This window comes from Myripristis murdjan, chromosome 8 (genome assembly GCF_902150065.1).
Source record: "Myripristis murdjan chromosome 8, fMyrMur1.1, whole genome shotgun sequence".
Classification (NCBI taxonomy): domain Eukaryota; kingdom Metazoa; phylum Chordata; class Actinopteri; order Holocentriformes; family Holocentridae; genus Myripristis; species Myripristis murdjan.
The window spans coordinates 20,899,201-20,917,922 of record NC_043987.1 but is presented as its reverse complement, the minus strand read 5'-3'; the positions used below and the strand labels follow the sequence as shown (position 1 = coordinate 20,917,922).

General features: G+C 41.3%; 1 protein-coding gene across 2 annotated transcripts; it reads right to left on the bottom strand.

Moving 5' to 3' along the window:
• Nucleotides 1-247: 247 nt before the first annotated feature.
• Nucleotides 248-18,525, bottom strand: lmx1al (LIM homeobox transcription factor 1, alpha-like). Of its 2 annotated transcripts, none has more exons than XM_030057459.1 (9): nt 18,482-18,525; nt 16,129-16,214; nt 14,287-14,476; nt 3,847-4,079; nt 2,790-2,953; nt 2,114-2,191; nt 1,877-1,997; nt 1,602-1,757; nt 248-805 (listed from the first exon to the last, which is right to left on the bottom strand). In XM_030057459.1, the coding sequence occupies exons 1-9, from the start codon at nt 18,523-18,525 to the stop codon at nt 648-650; spliced, it is 1,230 nt and encodes a 409-aa protein (XP_029913319.1). In that variant the 3' UTR covers nt 248-647. The 2 variants fall into 2 exon arrangements, with proteins under 2 accessions (XP_029913319.1, XP_029913320.1); XM_030057460.1 differs by having other exon boundaries at nt 14,287-14,470.
• Between the last annotated feature and the right edge of the window lie 197 nt (nt 18,526-18,722).

The window sequence follows — 18,722 nt, the reverse complement described above, 5'->3', positions numbered from 1 at the left end:
GCCTGAGTTGGGGCTCAGGTTACATAAACACACATTAACCTGAGAGCAAATTTCTACTCCACACTATATGCTTCAGTCCTCCACAAACAATAACTACGCACTAATTCTATCAAAAAAACCTACACAATGCACTCATTTAATTTAGAACTGCCAAGACTCCCAAATAAGTGTAACTTGATTAATTAACTCATTAACTGTCAGAAACCAATTACACTCTGTAATTTATGTTACCAAAGTATACACAAGTTTGACATTTGCCTTTTGTTTGTCTGTTTTTTTGTTTTGTTTTGTTTTTTGAAAAGTGCCATAAAACCCTATGTTTGATTAAACAGGACATAAATACACAGGAGAAACTGAGGTTCCTTTTACATTTCTTGTACATTTACAGTGTCTGTATTTCCAGCATGTGATTCTTATCTAGGAAAATTAACGGGCACACTATGTCAATCGGGTAGCTGCAAAGTGACATTATAACTATGCCTAACGTCTGATGATTTTGGCCTGTGGTGAAAGCTCAGGACTGTGTTTGGGTGTAGGCTGTTTCATGGAGAGTGGTCCGACAGGCATGTTGATGGACAGACTCCATTAGCTGCATCTCTGAGAGGTGAAAGGTGGAGGAGCTGGGAAAGGGTGAGAGTTTATAAGGGTCAGGAGGTAAAGTAGGAGTTCTGCATGGAGTACAGACGGTCGATGGGGTTTCCCACCCGCCCCGGCAGGAGACCACCCTCCCCTGTTGCTAGGAGACAGTCGCCGAGGTGTCCGAGGCTTCCGTCACTGTCCAGGTCGTGGAACACTGTCTCTGAGTCTGGGGTGGAAACACAGTGAGAGGGTGTAGGATTGAAGTGGGAAGGTGTCAATTAGAGCACTGAAGCCCATGGGAATAAACAATAACCCCTTCAGAGTGTTCATTAAAGGAATAGTTCACCCCAAAATGAAAATTCAGTATAGTTTACACTGATATTAAAAGGACCACACACTGAGTTAGAGGAGATCCCTTTCCATTTCCAACTTCTTCTCAAGTTGTGTGACAATGTTTTTACAACTGCAAAAAGCATAACATGTCCACCAAACTTCTCCAAACAGTTTGCCGGCCATTACATGATTCGATATATTTTTTGTGATAAAAATGTAAAATAAATAAAGAAAAGAAAAATATGGTGCAAGATAAAAAAAAACATTTGTAATAGAGAGTGTATTAATTAACACTAATTTAAAACATTTCTATTTAATCATGGCACATGAAACAAAGTGTTTCATAGCCAAACAATTGCATCATGTAAAGTCTAATATTTACCTCATTATGTCCTATATTTTCCTCTATTCTAATGGAGTCCTACAGCAATCCATGTTTGTTCCCACTTACATTGAGGATACTACAGGAGAGCATGAGATGAATATTGTACTTTTGGACCTGCAGTGCATTTTTTTCAGCTTCAAAACACTTGGATTATGTTGCATGAGCTGTTTGGGGAAAGCGGATAAAAATGTTATGGTAACTGTGTGTTTTGTGGTCCCACAAACATCAGCGTAGTTTGCACTAACACAGTCTGTTCGAGTCTTTCCTTTTTGGATGAACTGTGCCTTTAATCGTCTTCTCTTACCATAGGAGTGGAGCTGCTCACTGGTCAGCTGAGGAGGTGTAAGCCCATGTCGGAACGGCTCGCCTCCGTAGATATTGGGGTCCAGGGCCAGAAGCTGCTGACGTGGCAGTGAGGGATATCCCAGTATCCCCTCCATTCCATGAGTGCTAGAGCCATCTGTGTGGAGATGAAAATCCCCTCAGTCAAACCCTCTTCACCTCCTCACCTGCTGCCTCTGTCAGCACCATGAGTGATAATAATGACCCAATCGTGTGTGTTGTTGCTTCATCTCTTACCCTCACTGTCATCGTTACTCTGTCGGCCCCCTCTGCTCGGTCCTCTCCTGGTCCCACCCAGCTGCTCTTGTTCCTGCTGCTGCTGCTGCTGTTGCTGCTGTCTGCGAGCGATCTTCTTCATCTGAGACACAAGGACACACACTGTTAATTGGAAAAGTGTGTGTGTGTGTGTGTGTGTGTGTGTGTGTGTGTGTGTGTGTGTGCGTGCGTGAGAGAGAGACATATGTAAAGCCTCACCTTCGCTCTCTGGTTTTGAAACCACACTTGCACGACTCGCACTGTCAGTCCAGTCTCGGCAGCCAGCGTCTCTCTTACCTGCAGGTAATATGTTAAAGGAGAATACATAGGTCTAGAGTTTACATCCATTTATATCTCGTTTACATTTCCCCCCATCATTTCGCCATGCATGCTGTATGAAATTAGTCTAACATCTTTCTCTTTTTGGTATCAAATCTAGCTCTCACTGCTTAGAAAGATACTGCAAATGAAAAAGATGGAGGGCAACATTTTATGTAGTGACTGTTTCCAGGTGGAAATTCCCATTTCTTCCTGTGGATGTCAGGTGATTAGCAGCAAGACCATGACACAATGCATGCTGATATATGAATAAAACTCAACTTGGGCACCATGACATAAAGATAAAACAAAAAAATTCACACAAACAAATAAAGGCTTCACGTTTACTGTGATGGATTACATATCTCAGGCAATTTTCAGATCTGTGGATTTCATCTTCTGAAGATAAGAAAACAAGGCCTGATGTCTCTAATAATGATGCCACCAAGAATAATGTAAAGGTAAGGTAAATTATTTGCACAAACTTACAAAAAAAAACAACAAAAAAAACCACCAGTATAATACTTTAACACTATCTTGATATGTATGAGAGAGCAAGCGAGGCAGGTTTGCTCACCTTGCGGCAAGGTTTAGAGGACACTTCAAAGGAGGCTTTAAACGCACGCCGCTGCTGTGTGGTCAAGATGGTGCGGGGTCGCTTTGAACGTTTGTGCTCCTTGCCTTCATCGCCACCCTTGCCCCCGCCAGAGCCTCCTCCACCGTCCTCATCCTCACTCTTCACTGAGGTTGACAGATAATACAGCAGTCAGAACAAAGTGTAGGGGAAAGGTTATTATTATTAATGGATCATAAAAAACAGACTTGTTAGTGGAAGGTTACCATTTAAAATGCCTCAGCTGGATGGGAAAATCTGGGCACAGAAAGCGGGAGAATTTAACACTTTGGTGCACTTGAAAAATACCTGATCGGTTCTGGGTTGATGGGTTTTGTCAATACAAATGCACAGCCCTTGTTCACACTTACCAGAGGTTTCCAAAGATACCAAATACATGTTTATAGGGAGGATGTGTTTATAGTAATGTGTGAAATCAAGTCATTAAGAGATTTCCTATTTTATATAATAGTGCACCTGTAAAACAATAGCATCTTGGGTTCGAATATTTCACTCAGTATAAGAGTGATGTAGCTCAAACATAGTGTTGCAACCAGCAGATACTGAATATAATCTTAAAGTTTAAAATAAGAGGAAAAAGAAAAACATTTTTTCCCTAACTTTGAATCTACTTTGGGGGAAATTTAAGAGAAAATCAGAGTTCACTAGATTGACCCCTAGTTGCCCTTGTGGAGCTGGTCAATGTGAATGTGTGGAGATGCTGAAAATGAATGCTTGATGAGTATGTGCTCATCATAACCCTTCCCTGGGTTGATAAAGTTTCTGTTGCAAAGTGGTTTTACAGTCACTGAAATCTTCCTTCAACCCCCTACTGAAATGTCTTTAAAGGTAGAGACCCTGTTGACCAGGGCTGCTATTCTGAATAAGGCAGTAAGCTAAAAGGGAATTTTCTTATAGAGCATAATAGCAGTGGCATTATTATTCTAGAAAGACAACTCTAGACTTTTAGGACGTTCAGGTCAAGCAATCCAGTTGTGAGCTGACTGAAGCCATCCTGTACCTGATTCAGTTGGGGTGGGACTGATGGCAGCCAGCATTTCTCTCTCCTTCTCATAGTCGACGCGACACAGTAGTTGGCCTTCTTTCAGCACAAACTCATCACCTCTCTGCAGCCGGCGCTCACACTCGCAGCAGCTGAAGCAGCCCAGGTGGTACACCTGGCCCAGCACACGCATTATCAGCTCCGAACGTCCAATCACCTGCAGGCAGGCGCTACACTTCCTTACAAACAGCCTGGAGGTGCACAGACAGACACACAGACACACAGACACACACATGGGCATATGATCAAAAGACATGAAGTGTGAAACAGAGCGTGACGGTAACAGAGGAGAAAAGAAAGGTAAGGTAATTAGAGATGGAAGCACAGACTCAGAGCTTTGACTCATTTACCCTCAGCTCCAATTATTCTGGAGATTAGCATAGTCTCTTAATTAAAGGTCGTAAAAACATTACCCAATTCACAGAGCAACAAGGTGAACATCTGCTAACAGAAATTACAGTTGTCTGCATTGTATATTGTATTTTCTTTTCTCCCTCATGACAGTAGGTGGCAGTAGTTCACCAGTGATAAGGGAGCTGCCTGTTAGGGGTTTTTCTCTTGTAATTCCTTAAATGTTGGGATCTATTTGAGAGAGTGAGCTCCAATCTGGCCATAACCCACCCACAGACTAAAAGCATTGGTGTTAACACGATGAATAAAGTTTACGTTCCAGTTTAATACAGTGTCTTTCTCAAGTCCATTGGTTTTCCCCATGACCGCTTTTCCCCTTTTGTCCCTCCACCTCTCCTCCTGTGAGATGTTATAACCCTTCAATTTCTCTCCCGCCTCACCATCCCTTCACATCCCCATCTCTATTCACTATAGGCCTAAGTCTCTGCCATTAAATTCCTCTCAAATCCCTGCTCGCTCACTGGATTCCCTCCTCCCTCCCTCCCTGGTATTTTCTGCCAGCATTCCCAGTTCTCCCTCACGCCCTCCCAGCCTGCCTCCCCAGTTCACTGAAACTAATAAAGACAGGATTAATTAGATTGTTGTTTAAACAGTGCGATGGCCAGACAGACGCTGTAAACTCATAACCAGGGATTGGGGATAGCATGGGGTTAATCTCTCTCCTCTCATTTATGCACACTAAAACACACATACACACACAAAAAAACACACACATAGACACATGCACGCGTGCAAATGGGCGCGCACACCCACACACACACACGCACACCCACACACACTCAATCAATCCATATACCCAGTCTGATATTGGCTGGTTATCCACATTGACCATACCATATCCCTTCATCATACTTGTGGAGTACAGTACATCTTCATCACACCTGCCACCAGGAATTAGTGACACTGGTGTTAATTTGGATCATCAGAATAATACATATGACTTTAGGGGGATGATTTCAAGGATGAGCAGAGCTTAGGTGTAAAACGGGAAAAAAGGTACACGGACGGAGAAACAGCAGCAGAAATTAACCAAAACCTGAAGAAGAGGAGATGGAGGATGAGAGAGGAGCGACGAGGGGGGAGGAGGAGGAAGGGACAAAGACAGAAGTGTTGACGCTCCCTGACTGAGTGCTAGGAAGGTGTTGCTGCCCAAATCTGGAGTGCAAAGAGGGAGCCAGGTCTGCACATTAGAGCCCCTAATCTGTGATTCTGTCCCAAACGCAGCTGCTACGGCTAATCTTTCTCAATCCATCTGCCAAACGCTCCCCAAATTCCCCAAATGACAGTGTCACTAACTTAACATCATAACACAAACACAAGTGTCCCTGCAAGCACGCTTATACTGATCTACTGTGACAGGCCGTTGTGTTCAACTACATGTTGCTCCCCCTCTTCTATAGAAACATCACATTGCATTAAAGAGACACCGGTAGCAAAAGACTGTAACACCCACCCTATACATATACATATATATAGATATATCAGCGTTAATTATTAGTGTCCATCTTTTGACTAAAACAGTCACAACCCTCTGTGCAGGCTCACTCTTAATCCAAATGCGGCACACCTTCAATACTCCCTTTCATTGTGAAAAACACAAGAGAATCATCACAGAATTGCTTGACAGAAGACTAATGATGTTGGCGGATGAGTCCCCCTTTCCCTAATCGGGGTGTACACAGCACGGTAGGAATTTACTCAACATGGCAAATGAAGGCAACTTGGGGCAACTGCCGCAGAGGGGGGTCTGTAAGTAGATCAGTCTAATCCCTCTAATAGAAGTATCATTCACACTGGCCCTTACCAGGGGATATAGCTTCCAATAAATCACTATGGACATACTGGTTAAACCCTTTATAGCACAGCTCAGCCACTCCAAGGAGGTAAATTTGGCCAACATGCCAAGTTTATACAATCTAGACAAACATACCCACACATTATTAAGCCTGCATTTGTTTCAATATTCATGTTTTACATATGCAAATCAAGTCTTATTAAATCTGACTGATTGCAGAATAGTACATATCCTCCATAGGTTCTTTTTTTACATGATTGTTGTGTGATTACCTAGGTGATCTGTTGTTGCATTGTATGATTTTTATGCCACATAGTTATTTTTTCTGTTAAGATGCGAAATGTCTTATTTGTCATAATTCTTCTTATTAAAACTGTTTTATTGTGTTACTTCTACTCTGTAAACTCCATCTTTACATTTAATAGGCACAAGATTTAAACACCATTTTACACCATAGCAAAGTTTTGCTCATATTCTCAGACATCACTTTTATCTGAAAGTGGGTTGTGATTTCTGATATCTCATGTTTAATAGCAAAATATGTATGTTAAAATGCCCATTTGTAAAATGAGTGAAAGACATCGCAGTTTTTATTATGTAAGGGCATTGCCATAAAAGGTTGTTCTTTAAAGTTTGAAGATATCACCTTATAAAGCCATGTTTTTCTTTATACCAGTAGAAAATTTAATATATGTATGAAACTGACCTAAGACATAGATGATGTTTTTCTTGGATTTGAATTTCCACTATGAAAAAAGTGGAAAAAAAAGTTAAATGACAATGTAAATGAGAACAAAAAAAAAAAAAAAAAAAACACTCGTTTGAAGAGCCGTCTGATAGGACATATTCAAGAGGACTTTACTTTGGCTTTAGGGGGGCTTTCATTTTGTGAGGCGATGTTATTATCTGTAATAGATATGATACATACACGATTACACAGCAGATAAGTGCGAGTGCAAAGACTGAGGTGTCAAAACAAAACAGTCCACCCTTGAGAACATGTGGTGGACAAAACCTCAGGAAGCTCGGCCGAGACAAACCTCATGTTCGCCGCACACGGCTTACAAACAGGGTGAAGGGGCAGAGGTGATTACAAGCACACAGATCATGGGCTCAAAAGTGGAGAGGCAGCAAAATAGAACAGGTGATGTAAGTATTTGGTCTGTATATTCAGCCCGTTCCTTCATGTGTACTGTAGATCCTAGGGCACACAAACAGAATAACAGAGTCTTTATGATCTGCATAAGCTGGGTGTCATGTGGCGCTGCTTTGCCTGTGAGCTCTGACAAGCACAACAGTGTCTGGACTGCAACACAAACATTCCATAAATATGTATGTTGCATAAATATGTATGTATCTGGGAGTAATTATAGGCGTTGTGCTTGCTCTCATAATTGATAGATAATTATACAGGTAAGGGTTGCTTTAACTGACTCTAGGTTTAGCCTCGCCTCATTAAACGTGCAGTTCAGGTGGAGAAAATGGCATGCCACCCATTTTGGTTCCTTACCCATAGTGGATGAAACAATACACCTCTCTTTCTGAACATGCAACGTGCCAAAGTATTCATTCATGTACCGTTGCTTGTAATTCCCATGTACAGTATGTGTCCAGGATGACCATTGTGTGTGGCGAAAAAAAAAAAAAAAGTGTGCTGATGCATGTCCTGACAACGAAAGTGCACGCAATGTGAAATTGATATGAAAAGTACAAATGATATGCAACAATCTTACTTTTAAGTTGTGTTCGGTTTAGTATCCATTTCTTCGACGTGTTAGAGTGTGTGTGTGTGTGTGTGTGTGTGTGTTTGTGTGTGTGTGTGTGTGTGTGGTGCGTGCACACTTGCAGCGGATATTGCTCTGTGAAGCAAAATGGCTCAGAGCCAGGGTTCAGTAATCACATCATCTCCTTTTATTAAATCTCCCTGCACTGCTTCTGTGTTATTAAAATCTCCCAGCATTCCCCACGATACTCGCTACCCTTGCCACCACTCACTCATACACATACACACAGACATACACACACACACACACACACACACACACACACACAAATACACACACCTATATATATATAAATATACAGTCACACACACACTCGCTCTCTCACACACACACGTCTACACACACACACACACACACACACACACACACACACTCATGGGTATACATACAGTCACACGCACATATAAACACAAATATGCACAGTGTGTGTAAACACAGATAAGGTGCCTGGGTACAGACATCAATAAAAAACAGGCAGATGTTGTCATTCGTGCACCATGCTCATCCATGCATCACACCATACTAACACCACAAACAATCCTCGAACTTAAAGTAATTCAAAATATTCCAAAATTTTGAAAGCCGCATGAAATTCGAAAATATATTTATTTGATATAAGAGAAAACCCCACATGCGGTTGATTTATTTTACGGCCACAAAATCCTAAGATGTATGGAAAAGACCCTAAAACATCTCTGCATAAACCCTCCGCCATTCTCACAGTTATACAGTTACATGGCATGACTCTCACTGTAAATTGTTCACACTGGTAATAAGACCGGCTCAACATGAGCTCAGCAATTGGAGGACTTGACTCTTTTGCGACAGCCCATAATATTACAAGGCCGAACGCAATATACCTGCATAGAGCAACAACTAAAAAGCCTGCATGAGGTGCATCATGGTGCGTGCATGATGTGCATGTGTCTCTGCATATGCCTGCGAGAGTGTGTGATCTACACCTGATGCTAAGAAGAATGAATGCTATGTGTGAATGTGTGTAAGGATATGGACCAGAGTGTGAGTTGGTGTGCGTGTCTGTGTGCGTGACCGTGTGAGTGTGTGTGTATGTGTGTGCGTGCGTGTGTGTGTATGTGTGTGTTAGTTTAGATAAAACAGTTAATCCCCAGGCCACCAGAACGCAATATCCTGTCTGCCCGTTTCTCATTTCCTGTCTCTCTCTGGCGGAGCGGGAAGCAGTGGGGAGGGGGCGGTGGGGGACAGCGGGACCCGTTGCCCCAGAAACAGGAGATACAGCCGCCCTATTTGGAGAAAGTCTACGCCATTCTCCCTATCTCTCCCTCTCTGGTCCGACCCCCTATTCTCTCTCTCCTTTTTTTTTCTCTCTCTTCTTTTATTATCTCAGATTTAATAAAGCCAAGGCGAGCAGCTTGTTCTGCCATGAAACATTTATTAGCTGTCTGTAATAAAATTGTTGTGGGGGAGGAAAGATGATGGGGACTCATCTCACATTATGCAAAAACAGTGGCAATATTACGGAGGGTTACCCTGCCCCCCCTCTCCCCCCCATACACCATTCTCCCACTCTTCCCTGCGGCTGCTCCCTTCCCCAAAACTCGCAGACACCTTCGTCAATATCCCATTTTGATCCAATTCCCTCCCTTCTCCTCTGCTAAGGTTTCCCTGGTGTTCTGTCATTTATACCATAAACTCTTTTTTGGTTCTCTCCGGATGTCATCAAACTGTTGTTTCTCCAATACACCGTGCATCATCAAAAAATGGCTGTACTTCAACCCTTCACCCTCCAATCCCCTTCCTGCTCCTCTAACACGCTTCACCTCTGCTGAGCATCTGTTGAGCCAGAGTTAGCTAATGTGAGAGTCTTGAGTAAGGGGGGGATTAGAGCATCTGAAGGTCTCAGAATCACAGGTTTATATGGAGTCCTCAACATATCTTAGGCAATGGCTTCCCACTGAACTCTGAGGAACAGAGTTGAAGTCTGAGCAGCCAAGATTAACACAGGATCCCATGGTGACCTCCGGTAAACCTCCGGCTCAGTATATTGCCTGCATTCTGAAAAAAAATGAAAATTGTGCACCTTCTACCACTCAGGCTTAATGTATCAGCTGTAATTCATTAGTTTGCCAATCAGCCAGAGTTGAGATATGAGGTTGTTTGCAGTACAATAAAGGCTTATTGTCCCCTTGACTTGTCATTGCATAATTCCCAGTAATAGTGCTTCTCTGCGGCCCAGTGACGGGCCTGTCATCACATGAGAGCCAGAGAACACAGGGTAATTAGCACAGTTCCCAATCAACACCGCCACCCAACCCCCCCCCCCAGTCCTGAGACACAAAGAGGCGTTGAGGGGGGGAGGCGATTAAGAGAAGACGTGGGATAAACGGAGAGATAAACTGATTGGTGTCATCACTGCTATCAATCTCAACAAGACGGAAATGAGGTTTGGAATAGAGAAATATTATTACAAAGCAGACAGTGATGAACGAGGCGATGGGGAGAGAGATAGGGAGAGAGGCAGCATGGTGGGGTGGGATGGGACGGGATGGTGGTAGTGGTGGTGGTGGGGGGGTTGTATAGAAGGGAAGATATAATTTCTGTCTTCCCAGTCCCAGTGTTTTAGAGGAGCAGGACTCAGACACATGCACACACATAAACTCAGTGTAACCTGAGAGAACGCTCTCTCAGCCCATTAGCAGTAGACACACATAGAGCCACTCGGGCAGCAAACGGAGACTCTGTTCTGCGGCGGCAGCAGTGGGGGCTCTCTGTCTCTGCACAGAGAGAGAGAGAGAGAGAGAGAGAGAGAGTTTGTAAACCCAGACTGAGTCTCAGTGCCCTCCACCCCACAGAGTGATGTATTAAACCCAGGGTTTAGTAAATATCCACCCTGGTGACCCGCCTCTCACAGTGCAGGCGCTGTCTTTATGGGGTTTTACAAGGGAGCCTGCAGGCCCCACAGACCCAGGCTCCCCTCAGTTCTGTCTGGACTCAACACTGTTGACCGGGGCACACAGGCCTCACCGCTGAGCTTGGAGAGCAACAATCATGTCGAAGCAGTGTGTAAGAGCGCAGGAATTAAAATGTGTGTGTGTTGGAGACTGAGGTTGGTGGACATTGTTCATTTCAGTCTTTCTGCTAATCTGCATGTTTTTTCTGTTATTTTGAATCAAAATGATAATTGATCACCATGCAATTAAAACAAAAAAAATTAAAGATAAGACATGACTGGACAAAGGATTCCTTCTCCATTCACCCAAAAATATACTCTGAGGGGCTGAACAGTTATTCACTCAAATCATGTCTTTGATTTACAGCATATTCACAATGCATACATGCAGTATATTGCCTGGGATCTATGCCTAAGCACTCTCGTGAAAACAAATTCTAAATTGTTTGTGAAAGTATATAATTAAATTGCAAAATAAATAAATAAATAAAATAAAACAAATAACTCAAACATTTTAAAATAATTTCTGTCATTTGGACCACATTACTACTGCAAAAGCATTTTGGTCAATAATCATTCCATTTTCTGTCGTTACAATATGCTCCTCTATTAGTCTGTCCTTTCCACTGACATTCAATATGTCATAATGGGAATTTAAAATGTGGTGAGAATTTTGTTTCAAGATATTCAGGCTATGTGCAGCTCATTCACTGCCTCATTCAACCTAATTTTGTGAAATAAAATCACTGCACTTCCTCAAGATGCACTTTCAGTCTAAATCCCCTCATTTCCACAACAGATTGAGACAAGAGAAACTCAAACCTGAAGGTGTAAATACCTTCTGTCTTTAAACAAGGTGGATGACGAGTGAATGACTTATCTGTTCCTTGCAGCCTCAGGTATACTAGGCTTGAATGCAGTTTATAAGCACATCATGGATTCCGCACAGGGCTTGAATATTTGGATTCAGAGTCCGTGCTGCACCTAAAAATCCTATTGAAGTATGTTCGGAGCTGACACTGGCCCTTTGATGAGCAAAAATAAATTCAGAATAATTTAAAGGGAAAATATTCTCCAGAATCCCTGAAATGCAACATGCAGTGTCAATAAGTTATGATATGAAATGCTGAATAAACTCTTGCCTCGCAGGCAGTTGAGACCAGATGATGAAACATGGGGTCATGTGTGTGTGTGTGTGTGTGTGAGTGTGTGTTGGGGGTGGGGGTGTATTTTAAAATTAGATTGTTTTTCTCATTTGAATTTCATGCATTTGCATATATCTGTAGTTTTCTTAGTATTTCTTTCACCCTGATACAATGGAGTTCTTTCCATAAGTATCATGCTTTTGTTTTATTAGCCATTTGAATTATTTTATATTCCATCATATTCTTTTCGGAATAATTGCATTTTTGAAGGTATGTGATGATCAAATTCTGTCTGAATTCAAAATATAACAAAACCAAACAAACTAACAAACCAAGCAGGGCTACCATTCCACAGCACCAGTGTGGCCTGACCTTTGGCTTAAGTTGAGGGAGAGTCAGGGAGGGCAGCGCTGCCTGTCTGTGTGAGTGTGGGTTGGGCGATGTAATCAAATAAATTTAAAAATGTTTGGACAAGTGTGCAGATACTGCATGGAAAGGAGCGGGGCATGGATGGAAAATGGCCCAGAATGTGCTAGAAACTGTGCGATGCAGTCTCAGCATGCATTGAATTAATTTATCCAAACATGCATGAAAATATGGTGGCTTATTCAATTCATTTGATATTTTACATACAAAGACAGGGTATATTTATGTGTATAGTCCTCAGTTAGTTACTCTACCACTGCTATTTCAGTCATTTGTCGATTAGAAAGTAAAACAGAGCCAGACTGCAAGCAGAGGGTTATGAGGGGAAAAAAAGACACCAACTAAATTGTATATATTTTCCTAAAATTCTTATGCATGCTCGAAATTCTTGTGCATTGCAGCCCTTATCTGTTACAATGCACACACCTGCTGCAGATGGAGGGGGAGGAGTGTGTGTGTGTAGTGTAAGGCGCTGATGGACAGACTGCAGGGAACACAAGGAGACATTGTTGCTGATCCGCTGAAGGTCACGGCTAGTACTGTGTGCCAAGTCTGGCACGGAGTCACACAACAAGGCAACTATCCATATGCAATGTATAGGGCACTGAATCAACACTATCCTGAATAAGCCATGGACTTTTAATTTGGATCTACAATTACATGCATTACACGAGCAGAGCAAATATGCTTCTTGGAGAGTTTTTCATTTTTTCGCTGAAAATCAACCCAGTCGTCCATTTATGATAGACTAATGCATTTGTTTTTTTCCCCACTCATTTTTCAAGATAAACGTCACACAATGAGTCTTTCAACAGCCAAATCTTCTCTCTCTCCCACTCTGTTGTTCTACCCTCTCTCTCTCTCTCTCTCTATCTCGCTCTCTCTCTCTATCTCTCCCTCTCTCTCCTCCAGATGTCAGGTACAGTGGGAGAGTCTGTGCTGCTGGATGCCGTCTGACACTTTTCAAAACAATGATAACAAGCTGCAGGCTCGTCCTTCAGCCGTCTATCTCTGGAGCTCTCACCGACCGCAGGCAAACCCGCCGATCACAGCACACACTCAATGACCAAAACAAAAAGCATGCCCTACATGCACAGGCATGCACACACATACACACACACATACACACACACACACACACACACACACACACACACACACACACACACACACACACACACACACACAGTGGGAATGATTGATTCAGTGATTCCAGATCATGTTGGGAACCCAAATCATTCATACCCTCCAAAGCCCTAATTTTATTGAGTGCTGATGATAGCCTACTGTAAAATCATCATAGTTATTTTTTCTCTCAGCTTTTAAGAATCAACACTGTGCCAATGTTTATATAAGTGCACACACCCACCACAGTTAATTTAACACTTGAGATAGTTCAGATAGTTTTCAACAGCCGTCCCAGAGTGATTTGAGCTCTTTGGGTGACCAAACAACGCTCCAATCAGCACCTGTCAACTCCAAATAACTGAATAATTGACTGCATTGTCACTTATTAACACTGGAGGGTTTGCTCTGAGAGGTTCCCGAACTTTTCCATATCAAGGACCCCCAAAATAGACAACCAGACAGGCATTAGACCAAAAACATCCATTTAATGAGAGGGTTTTTAGATGACCTGGGACATAATTCTGCAGGCCTACCAGTGGCTGCTCTGAAGTGTGATGATAACTATAGTGGGGATAGGACCTGCAATTGAAATAGCAATCCTCATACACTTTCTCATTGGGCTAACAACTAATGAGTGAAATAAATCTAAATATCCACCCTGCTGAAACCCACCAACCCACTCATCAAGGAGCCCTGGATGAGTTGTATGTATTTTTTTCTACTCTTGCAGTGAATATTTAAGTGAATATTTATGCGCAGAAGGCCCTCTCTGGCTCTTACTTCTCATAGTCGTGCTTGCAGTACAGCAGGCGGTCCCGGCAGTAACAGGTCCCGGTGAGGGTGCTCAGACACACGGCGCACTTGACGCAGGTCTCGTGCCAGGAGCGCTCGTTCACCCGCAGCAGGAAACGGTCGGCGATGGGCGACTCGCAGCCCGCGCACACCTCTCCCCCTGTCCCGTACTCTGGACCTGCATGGGGCACAGAGGCAGTCGCACGGGCCGGTCACTGTATGGCCACAGATTAAAAATAATACAAGAAATCCAGATTATGAGAACTGAAAAATCACCGCAATTTTGGTATGGCCACGCATGAGTTTAAAGCGACCCACAGTAGCCTGGTCTACTCATGGTATTATACAACAATACTCATAAAGGGATTATCCAATTGGCTGATATAAAAATCCATATATCACCATTAAATTCCTATTTCAAAGGGTCTCAAAGTAAATATGGGATATATGAGTTTATAGAACTTTATGGCCTGTTTTAACACTAGTTTAGAATGAAACTGCCCTTATAAAGGGTTTGAATGGTTTATAATTTGGTTATTAATTAGGTAGTAAACCACTGTATAAAAAAAAAAAAAAAAAAAAAAAAAAAAATTATAAACTAGTAGTAGCCTAACACAGTTTTCATGCACTGGTGCAGATACAAAAGAAGGCTGACAGATAAAGGGACAATATAAAGTAAACTTGCAATATCTGAGATTTAACAGAATAGATGCAGAGCAGCAGTAACTTAATCTTGCCAAATAGTGACCCTGCACAGATGTATGAAAACTGCATTATAACCTGCTGATAATTGTTTATTAATGACTTATAAAGTCTTTACAACCTAATTAATGACTTGATATAAACCACTCATAAACCCTTTAATAAGGTATTCTTATTGTAAGCTACTGAATTAAAAAAAAAAAAAAAATCCTTTGATGTCCCTATAATGTTTTTATGGGGAGTTTTAGTGGCACCTAACCTCATCAACATTGTGTTTGATTTGCGGCCATAGAACAAAGGCAACTCTGGTTTGAAAGTTTCACTCAGTACACACGCCTGATGTAGCTTCAGTGAAGCATTGCAACCTGCAGATAGACAATATGCGTGTGAAACAATACTGGACAATATGGATTTTTTTCTCCTAGATTTTAAGGTAGTTGACGGGAAACTCCAGTGAAAGTAAGAGTTTAGGGGTTTATTAATAAGTTCACAGAGATCAAATACTGCTTGATAGTATTTTTCCTCCTATGATATCATTATAATATTCCTAATATTTTGAAAATAATAATAGACCTAATATAGCCTTATTATTGGGACGTATAAAGTGCGAATGCGTTGCACGCTATGTATGACCATTGCCTAAAAATCTTCGCTGTCATAGCTTTGGTACTTACAGTGTCAGTGCTATTCAGTATGAGCCTAATCCTTAGTGATATTTTTATTTATGCATTTATTTTATTTTATTTTATTTTATTTTATTTTAAATTTCAGTGGTGTATTTATAATATTCTGACAATATCCCTATAAGGACTTGTAGCATCCACGGCATCCCAACAGCGGTTTATAATGACTCCGTCTGCTTTATGGATTTTAGCCCCCTGTAGTGCCAATAAAATATTCCCATAATATTCAAAAATCTAATGTTGTAATGTTTGCAAACCATCTTAATAAAATGTAGTAGGCCCTTAGTTATTATTCAGTAAGTCCAAATCAACGATATAGGCTATAATAACAGTCGTAAATTCCAAAAGGTTTGCAACAATGTGTCCTGATGCTGTAGTCAAATAATTGAGAGAAAGATAAAAGAAGAGAAATGACAGCCCGTAGAAACTGCCAGCTCGCACTCACCGAAAGGCGTGGAGGATGGAGGCTGCTGCAGACACGACTGGCTCTCCTCTGTTTTCATCCCTTCTCTCCTTCCCTCGGTGTGATCGCTGAACAACGACAGAAAGATCACACTTTTCTCCCTGCATTTCAACTGAACGCTGCACAGCAAAATCACTGAGCCAAAATACAGGCATGCACACACTCCACAGAGAGAGTTATTTTGGGAAAAAATCTAGCTATCAGATCGATAGATCAGAATTGATCAGGACATGCTTTGCCAAATAAACGAGTGATCGGTGTGATGCTGACGTTACCTCCAGGTAGCCGCTGCTTCGGTGATGAGGCAGGATTTTAATGTGCACAATTTAGATATACTGTCACACACACACACACACACACACACACACACACACACACACACACACACACACACACACACACACACACACACACACACACACACACACACGCTGGAACCATAAAAGGCAAAACAGGATTCTTAGGATTTTTTTAAAATTATTATAAACAGGGAAATTAATTGAAATCTAACGTAATTCTATTACAGAAAACGAAAGCAGTAAATTATATAATATATTTAATGGTTAGTTTAATGTTAGGATTTTAGGGGCCAAACTAAACAACTAACATTTATTGATCAGTGGTGTGACAGACTATAAAAATCACCCAGAAGTATTAATAAAAATGTAAAAATTTCCAACGCATTTCTAAATGAAAAGATCCATCTGTTACAGTAAAACGATTTTGTAATTTTCCCCTGGCGAAATCCAAGATAATTTCACTTTGGAATTACATTTTTTTTTTTTTATTATCAGATCAGGAATGTTTAAAAACCTCTGTTGCTCAGTCACTGAATCAGATCTGTTGAAAGTCTCTATTGTAATTATTCTAATTTGTAAAACTCTTACTAAATTTGTAAATTAGACCTAATGTAAGAGAAGTGGACTTTAAAGAAGTGAATGCCACTTCATAGCGCGAATCCTTCAAAATCGACCCAAGAAGAGACGAAAAAAAAGCCTAAATTAGGTAACCCTGACAAAATATACATCCCATAATATTGCTGTAGGAACTGGGAGTGTCTGCTCACTAATGAGTTCTTAGTGACCTTAATCTTCTTCACAAGATTTTTCCTCATGACCTATAGAATATTTTCTGATATTCATTATATTTCGATATATTGGAGTTACTTAATGGTTTTGTTGCGGTAACTGTAAGCTCTCCTTCTAAAATTTATTATAGGATCATTGTAGCTTTTTTTTCCTCTTCAGGGGAGGCCTACGGTAGGCCTAACAACTTACAACAAAGCCTACAGTCAAAATAAAAAAAAAAAAAAAAAAAAAAAAATGCAGTTAAACATCGACAAAATGTGAGATGGATTTCTGCAGGAAACCAAGTTAGGAAATTAGTCAAGTGAAATATGGAAATACAGGTGACCTGATTTGATTTACTGCTCAATTACGGCTTGCTCACATTGTAGTGCCAGATTTGTGCAGTGCATCTATGATTACATGTTGTGACTAACAGCCTGTCTCTGAGGAACCGTGATGATGATTGCTGGGAAATGATTTAAAAGGCTTTCATCAACTTTCCTAATGTGCCTGGTCACCTCGAGTTATGGTTTAGTGACAATAACACTGTCCCACTATGCCATTATCAATAACCCAGAGAAATATAAATTCCCATATAATGTTGGTAGATGCCAAAACGTTCTGTAAACGACAGTGATTGGCATTGTATTTAACTAATAACCTTCTATTATCTCGGCTATAGAATAATAACCAACCATTCTTCTTAACACCATAACATGCAGAGTAAATATCCAATTAATTAAAAGCTGTTAATAAGGGGCCAGGACGTCCCTGATGACATCAGAAGCCAAACAAAATAAAAATGAGCTGTTATGCGTTGGGTGTTTTGTTTTGGCCCCACCTTTGAATCTAATATCATTAGTCAGAAAACAGTGGTAAACCAACGCCGGCATGCAGTCACATCCAAACGTCACCAAATTAAGCAATCCGTCTAATCTTTTTGAACAACAGATTTGAACCTAATATGCAATAACATGAAGGTTATGTGGTGCATGGTCTTACTAGTTTGAAAGAAAACACCAGAGTTAGCAGGTAGCAGAATCACAGTGAAATTAAATATATATATATTTTCACCTGAGCCTCTCTCTCTCTCTCGCTCGCTCTTTTTTCCCAAACAAACGTGGCAGGTAACGTTAAAATAAATTTGAAAAACACCGTTGAGAGTTGCAAGACACCCATTATAGGCTGTGAATATTCAAACTCCCAACTATGTGGAGATCACAAGTCTTGAATCAATGACAACCTGTTTTTGAGTTGCGGTCGCCTACCTTGAGGTGAAACACACTCCTCCTGAAATCTCGGTTGGCAGCATTAAAAACGGGGGGAAACTTTAGGCCAGCGGATAAATGGACACGTCTTCAAATCCCTCTCCTAGGTTTCACACTCCGGCGTGCATATTACCTACAGTTAAAGTCCAACTACCATATTGAAGCAAACTATTGTCTATTGTCTCTCCTTTTTTCTCGCCAGCCGTGTGTGCGCTCTGACTTGGTTGCGCGTAAAAGGCTT